Source organism: Peromyscus californicus, unplaced genomic scaffold (genome assembly GCF_007827085.1).
Source record: "Peromyscus californicus insignis strain IS unplaced genomic scaffold, ASM782708v3 Scaffold_7__1_contigs__length_154581171, whole genome shotgun sequence".
Taxonomy (NCBI): Eukaryota; Metazoa; Chordata; class Mammalia; order Rodentia; family Cricetidae; genus Peromyscus; species Peromyscus californicus.
In genome coordinates, this window is record NW_026294595.1 from 9,617,572 (window position 1) to 9,633,426 (window position 15,855).

The 15,855-nt window shown below is 54.1% G+C and overlaps 1 protein-coding gene across 1 annotated transcript; it reads right to left on the reverse strand.

Annotated features, from left to right (window-relative positions):
• Window positions 1-1,752: 1,752 nt before the first annotated feature.
• Window positions 1,753-15,776, reverse strand: Slc27a4 (solute carrier family 27 member 4). The gene is made up of 13 exons (XM_052724440.1): window positions 15,640-15,776; window positions 14,049-14,215; window positions 12,025-12,419; window positions 10,211-10,369; window positions 8,486-8,555; window positions 8,291-8,382; window positions 7,354-7,463; window positions 6,565-6,774; window positions 6,265-6,391; window positions 5,497-5,634; window positions 5,170-5,334; window positions 4,952-5,098; window positions 1,753-2,627 (listed from the first exon to the last, which is right to left on the reverse strand). Exons 2-13 carry the CDS (start codon window positions 14,207-14,209, stop codon window positions 2,470-2,472), a joined length of 1,932 nt encoding a protein of 643 aa, XP_052580400.1. The 5' UTR covers window positions 14,210-14,215; window positions 15,640-15,776; the 3' UTR covers window positions 1,753-2,469.
• Between the last annotated feature and the right edge of the window lie 79 nt (window positions 15,777-15,855).

Sequence of the window (15,855 nt, forward strand, 5' to 3'; positions counted from 1 at the left end):
GTGCTGGGATTAAAGGTGTGCACACCACTGTCCAGCCAGCACGTTTTCATTTTGTATTTTATGGTATAGGTATTTTATCTGCATGTATGTCTGTGCACTGTATGTGTGCAGCATGTGGAGGCCAGAAGAGGGCATCCAAGTCCCAGGAACTGGAGTCACAGATGCTGGGACTCAAACAGAGTCCTCTGGAAGAGCAGGTAGTGCTCTTAACTGAGCCATCTCTCCAACCCCTAGTATGAGATCTTAAATCTGAAAAGGTTCCTTTTTTTCATCAAGCCTAAGACCTTGGAAGCCTAACCAAAAGTCCTCAGAGACCATCCTTGGGATTCAGTGTCACACCGGCTCAATGGTCAGGCGAGAAGCACATCCCCTCCTCCTGCTTCCTTAGCTGAGCACAGTAGGCCAGGCCTGCAAATCTGAGCCCCTTGCTCCCTCTGCTGGCCATCTTCGGCATGACACCCAGCCTTGCTTCACACCTGCCCTCGTCTCTGGCCGCCTCTACTTGGTGTGCTCAGATGCAGCCCGAAAGTACCCCAACTCAAAAGCCTTTCCTCCTGAAGCAGCTGGATTTCCTTCTTAGCCTGGCCACCGAGCCTCTGAACTGTCAGCTGCTGGCCCAGGGTGTGGCCCACAGCAGGTTCCACAGGTTTGTGCGGAATGGCAATTTCTGGCTTCCTGCTGTTCTGCCCCATATGGCAGGGTGGTGCGGGAAAAGTGCACGGGCTTGGGTTTGTATTCCAGGCCCCACTACCCGTGTGACATCGGCTCCTGAGGGACTCACGCAGTGCTCTAGTTCTTTTCTTGAATAGTCCATTTATAAAACCTCTCTCAAGGTTGGCTCCCAGCACCTACTGCCTGTAATTCCAGCTCCAGGGGCTTCTGAGGCCCATGGCCTCATGTTTGCAGAAGTCTGAGTCATGTGCACATAACCATACATGTAATTAAAAACAACAAAAAGACTCCTCAAGCCAGGCACATGCCTTTCACTGCAGCACTTGGGGGATGGAGCAGAAGGATCTTGAGTTCAAGGTCATCCTCCAGCCATCTCAAAACTCTTACAACCAACTCACCTCAGATACAGGAAGGTTCAACAGTGGAGACACAGGCCTAGTGTGGCTAGTGTGGTCCACCCTGGGCGGTTAGGACCCTCTGTACTTCCCGTGAACTCGTTGGCTGGTGTACTCTGGACCAAAGTGCTGCTGACTGCTAGGTGCTGCCTGGGAAGGTCAGGCAGTCGCAGTCTGGATCCGAGACATCATCCTAAAGGGGCCTGTCAGTCTCAGCCCGGGCGCAGAGGCCTCCTGGCCCAGAAGACAGGGCTTGGACATGAAACTGTCACAGCCCGGGGGGGAGGGGGAGTAGCAGAGGGTCACTTGGCAGATACCTCAAATAACTGAGAAGATACCCAGCTAATGGGAACAGGGTAAGAGCCTAGGGACAGCTCTGTCCAGGTCAGAGCTTTCCCTCAAAAGACCCCAAGTATCCCTCTACTTCATAATGGCTCCCCTTAGCTTCTGAATCCTCCCAGTTACCCCATTATTTAGGAGACTGAGTCACTTGCCCAAAGCCACATGCTGCTCACAAAGTTAAGCTCACATTTAACATCTTGTCATATCTGGTGCAACTGCTCCTAAGGAGCTATGGGGAGGCAGGTCTTTGGGAAGGGGCAGGAGTGTGGCAGCTACTGCCTTATCCCAAGCGCTAAGTGAAGGGGCTAGAGGGTGGGGGGTAGGCAAGGAGTCAGACTAAGAGGAGTCTAGGAAGAGTTTATTGGCCCGAGCCTTCCCCTCATGCCTGCTCCACCCAGGCAGGCTAGGGCTGAGGTGGAGAAGACAACACAGACTCACAGACAGGCAGGAAGGCTGCATCTGAGAGACAGACAGAACTCCCCCACCCCGCCCTCCCCAAGACAAGGACGCAGGGAACCTGGAGAAACAAGGAGTGTGATCACGACTTGATACAGGGGCCCAGTGGCCACATGCTGTCCTCCTTTCCCCAGAGATGCAAGCAGGGCTGGGTGACACTTTGGCAGCTCTGGACCAGGATCCTCTGGACACCAGATGGCTGGCCACTACAGTCTCTGGCTACTTGGCTTCCTGAGTCTGGAGGCTTTTGCCTTGGTCTCATTTGTAAGCTCCCTTCCTTTTGGAGGAAGCTTGGTGACCCTCTCCTATTCCCTGCCCTGGACTGGAGACATTACCCTAAGGGGGTCTGTCCAAAAGCCTGGGGCCCAGAGGCCTCGCCTGGACCAGAAGACAGAGCTTGGACACGAGACTTTCACAGAAAGCCTCGGGAGGGCTGGGGAGGCGGCAGTGAGTCACTTGGCAGTTTGGGAGGGAGGGATCAGCACCTAGGGGCGGAGGTGCGGGCCCTGCTAGCTTTGGTCTGGCATTGCCCAGGACCCTCTGAGGCAGAAGCTGGGGCTCTGAATCCAGCATCCTTTGGCCCTCAGAGGGATGTAGGAAAATATCACAGCTTCTCCTCGCCTGCCTGGATGCGGGTATAGGCCTCTTGGTCCAGTGCAACGTAGCAGCCCTTGCGGGCATCCAGATAGAACAGCGGGTCTCTCACAACAGCTGGGTCAAAGCCCTGCTTCCGCAGCTCTGTCTTCTGGAACTTGAAGGTCCCTAGAGAGTGGGAAAGACAATTCAGCAAGTGCAAGGCAGGGGTCTGAACTCCTAGAAACCCGATGGCAAGTGCTGAGAAACAGAGCTAGGGAAGAAGAAACGGTGTGGGAGAAGGGGCATAGTTCTTTACCGTCTACGAGGACTGCTCCCCCCATCCCACAGGGAAGTGCTTTTCAAAGCAGTCTTGGCACAGTGGTGGGAGGGGAGATTGGACACAGGGAGAGCCATCAGTAGATAGGGAAATTGAGTCCTGAAGAAGGGACACCATATGCCCCATATCACTGAATGACAGCAAAGTGGAGGCCAGAATCTGGGTCCCTTTTATTGGTGCACTGACTGGATGCCTCAAGGTCTTGAGGGAGGTGCTCCATCATATTCTAAGATGCATGTTTTCTTTCTTCTTCCTTTTTCTTCTCTCTTTCTTTTTGGATAGGGTCTCCCTACATCGCCCTGGCTGTCTTCCAAACTCAAGAGATCCCCCTGTCTCTGGCTCTCCGGGCTGGGATTAAAAAAGCACATCAGGCTGGATGGTGGTGGCGCACGCCTTTAATCCCAGCACTCAGGAGGCAGAGGCAGAAGGATCTCTGTGAGTTCAAGGCCAGCCTGGTCTACAGAGCAAGATCCAGGACAGACTCCAAAACAACAGAGAGAAACCCTGTCTCAAAACAACAACAACAAGATGCGCATCACCATGCCTGCCTTGTTACTTATTTCTGCGTCAAAATCACAGAGCTAGTAAGTGGTGGAGTCAGGTTTCGAACCTGTCTATGACAGAACCTCGTCTCCCTGTATCTGCTGGCCTCTGAATGTCTGCTACTGCTCCCAACCGAAACTGTGAGACTGGTACCAGTGTCCCTCCCTGTCACACTGAAGCCTCGGCCCTTCCCATGTTTCCCGTGCTGCATGGGTGATAGATGTCCATGACCCGGCAGAGACCTCAACAGCCAGAGACAGCTTGCCATCGAGGCAGGAGGCGACACAACCATGGGAGGGGTCAGTACCATGTACTCGAGGGTAAGCAGCCAGGGAGAGGCTGAGCAATGGGGAGAACATGGGTGCATCTAGACAGGAGTCTCTGGCACTTCCCTCCTGACCCAGGGAACTCCTGAGTCATCAACACCAACAGATAGAAGGATGTCACTGTTCTACCTTGTGACGATGGGACCAAAACTCACTCTGAGACACTTCCAACAACCCCTCCCTCATCTTCTTACTCCTCCTGAGACACCTAGAGTCCTCTGCCACTCTCCACCCAGCAGCTGGAGACCTCTGTAGGACATGGATCTTAACACATTACCACTCTGCTCAAACACTTTGTTAACTCCCTACTGTTTCTAGGCTATCCAACTCCTGGTCTTACAGACTCTACAGGCTTCTGGCCCTGATGGTCTCTCCTATCTTTTTTTTTTTTTTTCCGGAGCTGAGGACCGAACCCAGGGCCTTGTGCTTGCTAGGCAAGCGCTCTACCACTGAGCTATATCCCCAGCCCGGTCTCTCCTATCTTACCCCATGGCACATTACTCTTTTTTTTTTTTTTTTTTTTTCTCAAGACAGGGTTTCTCTGTGTAGTTTTGGAGCCTGTCCTGGATCTCGCTCTGTAGACCAGGCTGGCCTCGAACTCACAGAGATCCACCTGCCTCTGCCTCCCGAGTGTTGGGATTAAAGGCGTGCGCCACCACCGCCCGGAGGCACACTACTCTTAAAGCAACCAGATCTGGGGTTCTCTTTTCCTTTCAATGTATTGGTATACCATTTGGCTATCTGCTTTATGGTTATCTTATCACTACTTTTCTGTGGAACTGGGAACCAAACCTAAGGACTCGTGTATGCTAGATAAGCTCTACCACTGGACTCTGTCCCCAGACTGTGATGCCTTGATGTGAAGTCCATTTTCTTTCTTGCTGCTTGTTTACTGTTGTTGTTGAGACAGGGTCTCGTGTAATGTGCAGCCAAGGCTGGCCTTGAACTCTCCATCCTCCTTCCTCCATTCCAAAGCATATGGATTACAGGGCGTGTTACCACACCAAACCCAGTCCATATCTGTGGAATTCCTTTGGAATTTTCCCCCTCTGGGTCTAAAAGATTCCAAAAAGCTAAAGTCTAGTCAGACCAGTGTCTTGGAACCACAGTACAGCAGCCACAGAACAGTGCTCATTCTAAGGGGTGCCGAACCTTCTCTGAAGGCTGAGTTTCCACATTTCCATACAGGCGGTCAGTGTCTCAGCCCTGGGGTAAGGCTGTGTGTCAAGGTCAGAGATCAGCCAGGGGGCTTAGACTACAGAAAGACCCAGCCCGGGAACCCAGGAGCTGGAAAAGGGGCACACCTGTTTTGTGCAGCTCAGGCAGGAAGCGCAGGAAGATGGGGCGGGCATACAGAGGCAGCTCCTTTTCCAAGGTCTGTGCAAAGCTCTTCAGGTCACAGTTGCTAGTGGGGCTTGCCACAGCAGCCATTCCTGCTCGGCCCTCAGTTCCTGGGAGCAGGAGGACACATAATGAGAGGCAGGCAGTGTCCCGACACACCCACCGTCCTCCCCACACATACCTGGCACCTCCACGCCATATACTGCCACATCAGCCATGTCCAGCAGGCGGCTGAGTGTGCCCTCCACTTCAGTGGTGGACACATTCTCCCCTTTCCAGCGGAAAGTGTCCCCTGTGCGGTCTCGGAAGTATAGGTAGCCCAGCTCATCCATCACCAGCACATCACCTAGGGAGGGGTACGGTGAGCCAGGACGTCATCACTGAATTCTCAGGGTGTGTCCTATCACAGGGGCTGGGCTTTGGGGAGCCCAGGGATGTGTTCTCTGAGGCAGTGGAAGCTCCCCTCATCTCTCCCTGTCCCCTCTGGAAGGGGTGGCAGGGGACTCACCAGTGAGGTAGGCTTGGTCCCCTTTCTTGAAGACATCATTAGCAATCTTCTTGTTATTGGCACCCTGGTTGAGGTAACCATCAAAACGGCGCAGGGGGTCCTGCTGGATAATGCGGCCCACTAGCTGGCCTGGTTGGCCTAGGAACGAGCAAGGCAGTCAGATGTAGTCTCTTCTATCTGTCTTTTCCCACAAAGGTACCTACATCTTGAGCTGACTTAATGCATGCTGCCTACCACAGAAATGCCCCATTTGAGCTGAATGGTAGTGGCACATGCCTTTAATCCCAGCACTCAGGAGGCAGAGGTGGCAGATTTCTGAGTTTGTGGCCAGCCTAGTCTACAGAGTGAGTTCCAGGACAGTCAGGAATACACAGAGACCCCTGCCTCGAAAACAAAACAAAACTAAACAAGGAAAGCTTCCAGATGGGAGGTGGCTGAGAGCAGGGAGCCTATCTGGGCAGTTCTGGTGTACTGGGCCATCAGTGGTGAGGGTTCAATGAACCATCCAGGAAAGAACAAATGATGCCCACAGGGTCTACTAGCCATCCGAACAATCGGACACCACTGACCACACGTACATGCAGACGGCATGCTGAGCGAAGAAGGTCGCAATGGCAGTGAAAATGAGTCACAGTGCAGCTTCAGGACAGAGCCCACTGCTCACAGCAGGGGTTTGGGTTTTGTGTTTTTAAGTTATCCACACTGGCTGATTACCCTCCAAGACCAAGACCTCCCCCCTCGGATGCCCAATTCCCTCATGGGGCCGACCTGGTTGACAGGGAATGCAGACGCCATCGGGTCCCCTGATCAGTTCCATGGTGTCCTCATTGACTCGAACCAACCGGATGGGGTACACAAAGGACAGGATGCGGCTATTGAAGCCACAGGCCCCCACCTGCAAAGGCCGGGACTTGGGCCAGGGCTTCATGGACTCCCCAATAAGACAGTGAGACTAGAGGGACCCTGGTATCCACTCTCACGCTGGGATTCTGTTTACCCCTCTGCAAACCCAGGGCCTATTGTGGTCCATCCCCACAGGAGCCTTATTAGCCCCAATCTGGACCTTACCTGGCTGTCGAAGTTGCCCAGGCTACAGTTGCACTCAGTGGCCCCATAGAACTCGGCCACTTGGGGGATATGGAAACGGTTGGAGAAGTCGGTCCAGATGGACTGCCGAAGGCCATTGCCCAGTGCCATGCGTACCTTGTGCTGAGACTCAGCCTCACGGGGTGGCTGGTTCAGGAGGTAGCGGCAAAGCTCGCCAATGTACTGTACAATCTGGGGTGGGTGTGGTGTGAGACCATGCTCAAGAGGGTGCCCCACGATATCACCTCCCCATCCTTCCAGCCCTCCCCACCAGGAGCTCAACAGTCCCTTCCCTCTCTGGGCTTCCGATTTCCCATCTGAATAAGGAAGATGCTGCCCAAAAAACTGTTATGAACAGTCTCAGCTGTTCAGATGCCCCAGTGTGTGGGTGGAGGAGGGAGACGAAGGGGATGGGGTTGCTCACGACTGTCCCTTCAACTGCCCCAGTGTGTGGGTGGAGGAGGGAGACGAGGGGATGGGGTTGCTCATGACTGTCCCTTCAACTGCCCCAGTGTGTGGGTGCAGGAGGGAGACGAGGGGATGGGGTTGCTCATGACTGTCCCTTCAACTGCCCCAGTGTGTGGGTGCAGGAGGGAGACGAGGGGATGGGGTTGCTCACGACTGTCCCTTCAACTGCCCCAGTGTGTGGGTGGAGGAGGGAGACGAGGGGATGGGGTTGCTCATGACTGTCCCTTCAACTGCCCCAGTGTGTGGGTGCAGGAGGGAGACAAGGGGATGGGGTTGCTCATGACTGTCTCTCTTCTCACTCACTGTGCAGTTGTACTTGATACAATCATCCCAGAACCGGGAGGCTGAGAACTTCTTTCGGATCACCACGGTCATGCCGTGGAGTAGGCACTGGCCGACTCCCACGATGTTTCCTGAAGTCAGAGGGGTCTGGAGGTTAAGGAGTTAGAGACCCAACCCCCACAGCCTCCTCTCACTCAGGCTTGCTTCTTTTGAGACAGGGTCTCATATAGTACAGGCAGACCTCAAACTTGCTGCAGAGTAGAAGATAGGCCTTGAACTCCTGACCATCCTGCCTCCACTTCCCGAGTGATGGATTATAGGGGTTCCCCATCACAGCCAGCTCCCAATCCTGTCCTACCTCTTCCCAGGCCTTTCCCCCAGTTTCTTCCTCCTGTTCTGTCCTACTACACTAACTGGTCTAAAATGTCTCCACAGTGTCTGTGGAATCATGCCCACACTTCTTAGGTTGCCCCAAGTCTGCACAGCTGCCATTTAAATACACACTCCTGCTCTCCTGTCTGATGCCCGTCTTCTCTAGGAGGTATTCCTGTGTATGACACTTGTGCTTCCTGCCCCCCCCTTACCTTCGCTAAGCCATCTCTCCCTGTGTCAGGTAGGTCCCCAACATCCTCCGCCCCCTCCAAACACAAGCCCTCCTTGAAGTATCTTGGAGGTCAGAATGATACTTAAGCTGTCTTCCCTTATGTCCCTATAAACAGCAAAGCTGCATGTCTGCAAAAACCAGCCTCAACACAGCAGGCACGATGCCCCTCGGGACACTGACTTACACCAGGAGTCTCGTGTCACCATCAGTAGACAAGAAGAATGCGGGGGAGTCAATGGCCTTGCCTGAATCTGAACCCAGATTTGAGCTTCCATGTTTCTACTGTAAAGGAGTAGAAAAGTAGGGCTTCTAAAGACACAGGGTACTAGAGCTAAGGGGCAGGCCCAGGGTTACCTGCTGAGTGGTAGAGGGGGAGGCAGTCATAGACAATGTCGTCAGGCCGCATGCGGAATCCATAGTACACCAGGGCAGCCATACGGTAATACCTTCAAAGGTACAGGCCAAGAGCTCAGTGGGTCCCTGGAATGGCAGAAGGAAGCACCCCAGTCCCATGCAGGCCACTTCCACCCTCGGGCACCTGCCCCTTACCTGCTGTGCACCACAATGGCAGCTTTGGGTAGCCCTGTGGTGCCCGACGTGTAGACATAGAAGAGCTTATCTGAAGGGAACAGACATGCAGTTCACTGTGAGGCCAGTAAAGGACAGCGCAGGGAGATGGGGGGCGCACGCCCATCAGCACCTCTTCCTACCCTTCTTCCCGAGACCTACTGATGACCTCAACAGCATCTGTCCCTCCCAGGTCCCCCGCTGAGCCAGGCTGAGATGAACACAGAGCTGGCCCCTTGAGGTCCCAGCTGAGTGGGACAGATGAAGACAAGACACCTCAACACCACGCACAGGACTGATGACGAGAGCAAGGACTGATGAAACCTGGCAGTACCACCTGGCTGGGCTCACAGGAGCAAACGTCATAGTGCCGTGTGGGACATCCCCTCCTTCTGGAAGCAGGGCATGCCTGCCTCGAGGCTTAGCTGCAAGAGGAGTACTAGGTAGGAGTGGTGATGCACAACTTTAATCTAGCACTCTGGAGGCAGAGGCAGGAGGATCTCTGCGAGTCTGAGACGCAGCGAGCTAAAGGACAGTGAAACTACACAGACAGAAACTGTCTCAAGAGCTAAGAAACAAAGGCTGGGCATGGTGGCTTTTAATCCCAGCACTCAAATGTCTGTGAGTTCAAGGTCAACATGGTTTACATACTGAGTTTCAGGATAGCCAGGGCTATGTGGAGAGACCCCGTCGCAAAAAAACAGGAAAAAGTAATAAAATAAGGGGGCGGGTATTATGGCCACTTTGCATCACTGATGTCTACTTTCCTCACCCATGGGGGCGCTGTCACAAGGCGAAGCCCTATCAGAGGTGTGTACACGTGTATGTGCGCATATGTATTTCTTTGGAGGTCAAGAACTTCACTCAAAGGGTGCGTGTGCGTGCGTGCATGCATGCGTGCGTGCGTGCGTGTGTGTGTGTGTGTGTGTGTGTGTGTGTGTGTGTGTGTGTGTGTGTTTCTCTGAGAAACTCCACTGGATGATACTGACAGCAACCACCTCAGTCGGTGTGTCACCTGCGTGTGCCAGCCTTGGGCAGTATGAGGGGACCAGGGTGAACCAGCCATGGTCCCTGCCCTCAAGCAGCTTCTGAAAGCATCGAAGAAATAAGAGATAGGAGAAGCTCAACAAAGGCAATGACAAACCCCCAAGCCTTTCCTCCCTAGCCTCAGGAGTGACCTTTCACACCAACCCATAAAGTACATTGCTACTACCCCAACTTTATTGCCGTGGGAGCGGAGGCTCAGAGGGCACGTCACACAGGGAAGTAGGAGAGCCAGAACAGAACTCAGATGGGGCTCAACAGCCCAAGTTCTGAGCCACAGGCAATAAAGCAGGCTCTGAGACTTCAGGGAAGAATGAAAACAGTGGCAGCTGAAGGGTGGACAGGCACCGGTATAGAGGAGGCCTCCAGGGAGGCTTCCTGGAGGAGGGGGCAAAGGCATTTAGTGCAGGGCTGGGACCTGGCAGAGCCTACACTCCAAGTCGGAAGGCTATGCCAACACTCTCACACTCACCCTCCTCTCCACTTCAACTCCTGGCTAAGACTCAAAGCAAGTTGCAGGGTGTACCTAGTCCTACACATCATTACCGTGGGCTGCTCCACAAACCCAACAATGTCACTTTACCAGGAACCCCAGAGAGTCCCTCCTATTTCTGGTGCTGTCTTGGCTCTTTCTAGAACCCTCCTGGGTGGTGAGAGGCCCACCTGTAAAGCCCTTGTCAGGGTGACTGGGCAGGTGCTTCGGGGTATCTTCTAGTAGAGGGTCCAGATGCTCTGTGTTGGCGGGCACTGTGCTGGGCTCCCAGGAACCAGAGCAGAAGAGGCTGAGGGAGGGGTCCAGGCTAGCATGGATCTCAGAGACAGCTGAAGAGGAGACAGTGCAGGTCAGCAAGCAGGCCGGAGAGTCCCGTGTTCCCAGGACCTTTGTCATGCCATGTTGTCAGGGAAGACTGGCTGGTGTGCAGAAATGGGTCAAACACATTCACTACTGCCAGGATACGATGCCTTACCCATAGCTCCTGTTCTCACAGAGCTACCAACATCAATTCCCCACCTCCCTGCCCTCTCTCTGATTCTGCTTTTTAAAAATGTAGCTATGGCCGGGCGGTGGTGGCGCACGCCTTTAATCCCAGCACTCGGGAGGCAGAGCCAGGCGGATCTCTGTGAGTTCGAGGCCAGCCTGGGCTACCAAGTGAGTCCCAGGAAAGGCGCAAAGCTGCACAGAGAAACCCTGTCTCGAAAAACCAAAAAAAAAAAAAAAAAAAAAAAAAAAAGTAGCTATGTGGGCTGGAGAGATGGCTCAGAGGTTAAGAGCACTGACAGCTCATCCAGAGGTCCTGAGTTCAATTCCCAGCAACCACATGGTGGCTCACAACCATCTACAATGAGATCTGGTGCCCTCTTTTGTGGTTCAGGAATATATGCAGACTGTATATGTAATAAATAAACCTTAAAAATAAATAAAATAAATCTTTAAATGTAGCTATGTATCTGGCCTGATACTGCTATGTAATCCAATCCTCCAGCTTCAGCCTCCTAATGCTGGGATTATTAGTATACACCATCATGCCAGCTACCATCAGCCCATTTTACAGATGAGGAAAGTGAGTGCTAAGGATGGAAGTGATGGCTCTATCTCCCACCAAGCTTTTACTACTCTACTATGGCTCTCTGTGGGGGACTAATTAGAGGACAAGAGGAGGTCGTGGCTCCCATTCCCAGGAACCCTTTCCTCAGGCCTCCTGGAGCCGCACAGACACCGTTCACCCTAGGCATGAGACGATCCCGGCCCACTGGTTCTGCTTTCTCTAGCTTTCAATTCTTTCTTCAGTGCTAGGAACGGAACCCAGGGCCTCGCATATGCTAGCAAAGAGCTATGTCCTCAGTCTTTCTGGCTTCCCTTTGACTCACCCAAACCTCACCTCCCCCTGCTATGTGCCTCCTTCTCCATTCTCAGCACCTTAACACTGTTCCTACTACCCCATGACCACAGCAGAGCGGGCAGAAAGAACAGGGAGGCCGTGGTCCAGCCCAAGATCAAATCCGAGTCCTGCTGTGTAACCGTGTGACTCTGGGTGAACACCCCACTTCCCTCTGAATCCGTCTCATCATCAGGAACCAAGACAACAATCGCTCTCTCTTGATAAGTGAAGATCAGGCTGGGCAAGGCACCATGCTCAGCACATTCCGCAATAAATAAAACTCAGGTCTGAGAGGAGAGTAGGGACTGGCTTCCTGTTCCCCTTGGAGAGCTGAAGCAGATGAGGCCTAACCTACCTGAGGACCAGCCAGCACTGGCCACTTTGCCAGTACTTCAGAGCAGGAACCTTCTTGAGAGTTGTGGTATTGCAAGTATGGAAAATGAGGTTTAGGGAATCTGCTGCTGTTCATACAGGCTCACCAGCACCTCTGGCAGGGTCCAGAAGCTCTGATGCCCAGAGACTCCTGTAGCCTCCCACAAGGCTAGAATGGAGCTGTTATCTACATATGGTCCCATGGGTCTCCCACTTAGAGCTCACCTGAGGCCATCTCGCTGCCAAAGATAAGGGCTCGTGCCTTTGAGGTGTCAAGACAGTGTCGCAAGGCATCGCGTCTAAGGTTGGTGTTGATGAGAGCCGCCTCCACGCCCAGCTTGGCCATGCCCAACCACAAACCCACAAACTCATTCCGGTTCTCCATAAAAAGAGCAACTACATTGCCTGAGGCCAGGCCCCGGGCCTGCAAGAAGTTGGCCACACTACTGGAGTAGTCATCCAGCTGGCGGAAGGTCCAGTGAGTGTCTGTGCCCTCGAAGATCAGGGCTGTCTTGTCGGGGTGGCGCCGCACCACTGAGGCAAACAACAAGGGCACTGTCTTCCGCTCCCGAAGGCACCGTCGTACCTTTGTCTTCACCTTCAGGAGTACCAGGCCGCCACTGTGCAGGAGCAAGGAAGCCATGAGAGATAAGCCAGGCGGGCTCCGGACAGCCCAGCCCAGGCTGCTCTCCTAAGGGTCTCAGGAACCAGCTCTCCAACCCTCTCAACTGTCAGCTCCTCCGGGGCGCTCGCCACTGTCTACACACCTCCCCGAGGCCGCACAGCAGCACTAAGAGATCCTACAGTTCCTCTCCCCTGAGGCAGGAGGAGGAAAAAGAAACCCAGGCTTTCACGGTTCCACAGCTGCCCAGGGCTTCAGAGTTCAAATGTAACTGAGCAGACAATCCAAAGTCAAGTCTCTCCGGGGTTCAACTCCAGAGTTCCACTCTTTTGTTTGGTTTTTGAGCCAGTATCTATTATGTAGCCCTGGCTGCCCTGGAACTCGCTGTGATAGCAGGCTGGCCTCGAACTTACGGAGACACAGCTGCCTGTACCTCTCAAGTGCTGGGATTAAAGGCGTGCATCACCATGTCCAGCTCCAGAGTTCCACTCTCTCCCTTTATTTTTGGTTTTTGAGACAGGGTTTTTCTCTGTGTAGCTTTGGAGGCTGTCTGGATGGAGCTCCGTTCTTATTCTAAGTCTGCTGTTCTTCCAGAAGCCCTCTAGGGTCCAGGCCCATAGTCTGGACTCCTGATCTGGAGCCCCCCTTGTCCCTCACCGCCACAGGCCATCAGGGAGGAGTCTTTCTCCCTGTATGCAGAGACAGGTGTCTGTCATATTTACTCCCTTGCCACGCTGGGCACAGAGAAGGTCCAGTGCTTGGGGCACCACATTCACGTCCCACCCCACCAACCTCTGGCTTCTGTGTCAGCCAGCATGGGGTCCTCTGGCTGTGCACGGTCCTCCCTCTGCCACCTGCGCAGCACCTTTCAAGCACAGTCCATCCCCTCCAAGAGACCTCCTGGATTCCTGGCCTAAGTTCCTTGCCTGACACCCTCTCTTCCCCATCCCATGCTCCCAAAGCTCCTGTGGGGCCACCTGATAGCTCATTTATAGTCAGCCCAGACTGACAGACACTGAGCTGCCTGCTCTAAGCAAGGGCCCTGTTCTGGGTACTGGAACACAGGAGTGAGCAGGACTGCCAGTCTCTGCAGCATGGCACTGCCCGCTTAGGTAGTTACTTCATTCCTTTCTTACCTCCTGATTAGTCTGAGCCTGGCAGATGGAGTCTGCCCTCTTCCTCTCTGGGCCTCAGAGCCAGCCTTGCACCCGGCTTTAGAGCTGGCAGCAATTTCTCCCAGATACCTACCTCAGGGCCTGTGCTAACATCAGGGTTACCCTGGCCTCTCTCAAGCTGTGCTAACCTGAGGAAAGGTCCTTTTCCATTGGGATCTTCTTCACTTGGCTATAAACCAGTGGAGGACCCCTCACAGGTACCTCTTCAACAAACCTGCTCTGATGTATGCCCCAGCCCAGCTTCCAAAGCCTGCCCCAGGTCAGGGAGTCTCAAGTTTAGGTGATTCCTTGGGAGACTTTGACCTTGGAGTTCCAAGTACCAGGTTTGACTGCCGGGAGAAGGGCATGAAGAAGCTGTTCCTTTGTGACCAGCTGTCCTGTGCTGGCGGGGATAATGGCTGGTAAAGCCCAGCACAGTTAAGACCCCAAGAAAGGCTAGATAGGGTACTCACAAGACATCTCGCCTGATGGTCTTGATGAAGACCCGGACGAAGCGCCAGCCGCCAGACCCCAAGTACAGGAGCAACAGGGAGAATCCCACCTGGGTCCAGGGCAGTTTCAGCACCAGCTTGGAGAACAGTAGTGCCCCCACCAGAGATGCCCCAAGCAGCATTGTGACCTGCAGGTACAAGGTGGTTAGGGGACTCAAATAACTATTTCTTTAAGGGCCTCAACCTCTTCACCCAGCAGCCACTTCAGTATGATCCCAAAGGGTCAACCTCTGGGGACTGCTTAGTCACCTCAAAAGGAGTGGCTTAGAATAAGGTTCAAGGTTTTGGTTCCATGCCAAGCTGAAGGGATTGAGGTAAAAAGTTTCAGGTTAGCTGGGCAGTGGTGGCACATGCATTTAATCCCAGCACTTGGAAGACAGAAGCAGGCAGATCTCTGAGTCTGAGGCCAGCCTGGTCTACAGAGAGAATTCCAGGACAGCCAGGGGAGCTGTTACACAGAGAAACTCTGTCTCAAAAAACAAACAAACAAACACACAAAAAACCCCAAACAGCTCCAGGGTTAAGAAGCAAGAGGATGGTCTAGCTTCTAGTTCTATCTCTGGCCACCTTGCCAAGTGACCTTGGGCTAGCCCCTTTCCTACGTCAGGCCACAGCACTCTGCTCTATGCACTGGATTGGGAAAACTTCAAACAGGACAATCCCCTCCCCTATATTCAAATACCCTAACCAAGATGGCTGGGAGGTGGTCACTGATATGAGTACCTCTGGCTTGACTCCTCTCCCAGGGACTCCAGGAGGTTCTGGAGATGACAACACCCAAAAGGGCAGCTTCCTGGGAAGGGAGCCCTGCACAGTCTCTGCCCACGGACTCAAGCGTTGTGCCTCTACTGGTCCATAGAGGGCGAGCCAGCAAATGGGTTAGAGGCTGGAGGGGCCTGAGAGGTGACAGCTCGAGGATGGGGTGGAAGGAGGTAGCTGTTGGAGGGCACAGTACTCACCTACACCCACACACTCAGCAAGGCACTCAAATGAATCTTTGGGGGACTAGGGTTGGGGGGAAGGGGAAAGGCTGTGTGGAAGCACTGGGCAGAGATTAAGGCCAGGCACTATTCCTGCTTCTTTATGGACTTGGTCAAGAGGACAGCTAATGGATTGCTTTTCTTAGGGTTTTCCTTTTCTTGGGAAGAGCCGAAGGTCAAAGATATGAAGTAGCTTGAATATCTACAAGCTAGGCGGAAGACCGTGGCCTGGACCACAGGGAGCCCCTTATGAGAGAGACCATCTTCTGGAGAAAAGCATTAAGCTAGGGGTGGAAGACTACTGCAGAATCGCCAAGATCCTTAGCCCTCTGACCTGCCGGAGTCCCTCAGAAAAGAGGCTACCAGCCGGTCTAAGTCCGCTGAGACAGGAGACAGGACAGGAGGGGGTGCCGCGGACCGACCTGCCCCTAGATAGCCAGGACATCAGAGCGCAGGGCTGGGAGACAGAGAGGGAGGGCGCGCCCCTCGGCCCCGGCCGGTGCCGCCGTCTCCCCCTGCTCAGCCTGGCACGTTCCCCCGCTCAGAAAGCCGCCGTCCCCGCCTTGGCTCACCCGGCTGCGGCTGCGCGGCGCGGCGCCCGGTCAGGATGCGGCCCGGTTGCGGCAGCGGAGTGCGGAGCGCTGGGGGCATCGGCCGCCCCGGGGCGCACACAGCCGAGCCTCAGCACGCCTGGCACTCTCCGCGCCCTCGTAGGGTCTGTACCTCCGCCGCACTCCACCCCCGCCCACCTCCCGCACCCGCACCGGCTGTGCCGGCCCGCAGCACCG

Excerpts from the sequence above, each read along its gene's own strand:
- Slc27a4 (XM_052724440.1), bottom strand. The coding sequence starts at position 14,209 with ATGCTGCTTGGGGCATCTCTGGTGGGGGCACTACTGTTCTCCAAGCTG. Across the intron at positions 6,392-6,564 it reads TGGGCAACTTCGACAGCCAG|GTGGGGGCCTGTGGCTTCAA; the intron begins GTAAGGTCCAGA and ends CGGCCTTTGCAG. Across the intron at positions 2,628-4,951 it reads GCCTGAGCTGCACAAAACAG|GGACCTTCAAGTTCCAGAAG; the intron begins GTGTGCCCCTTT and ends CCCACTCTCTAG.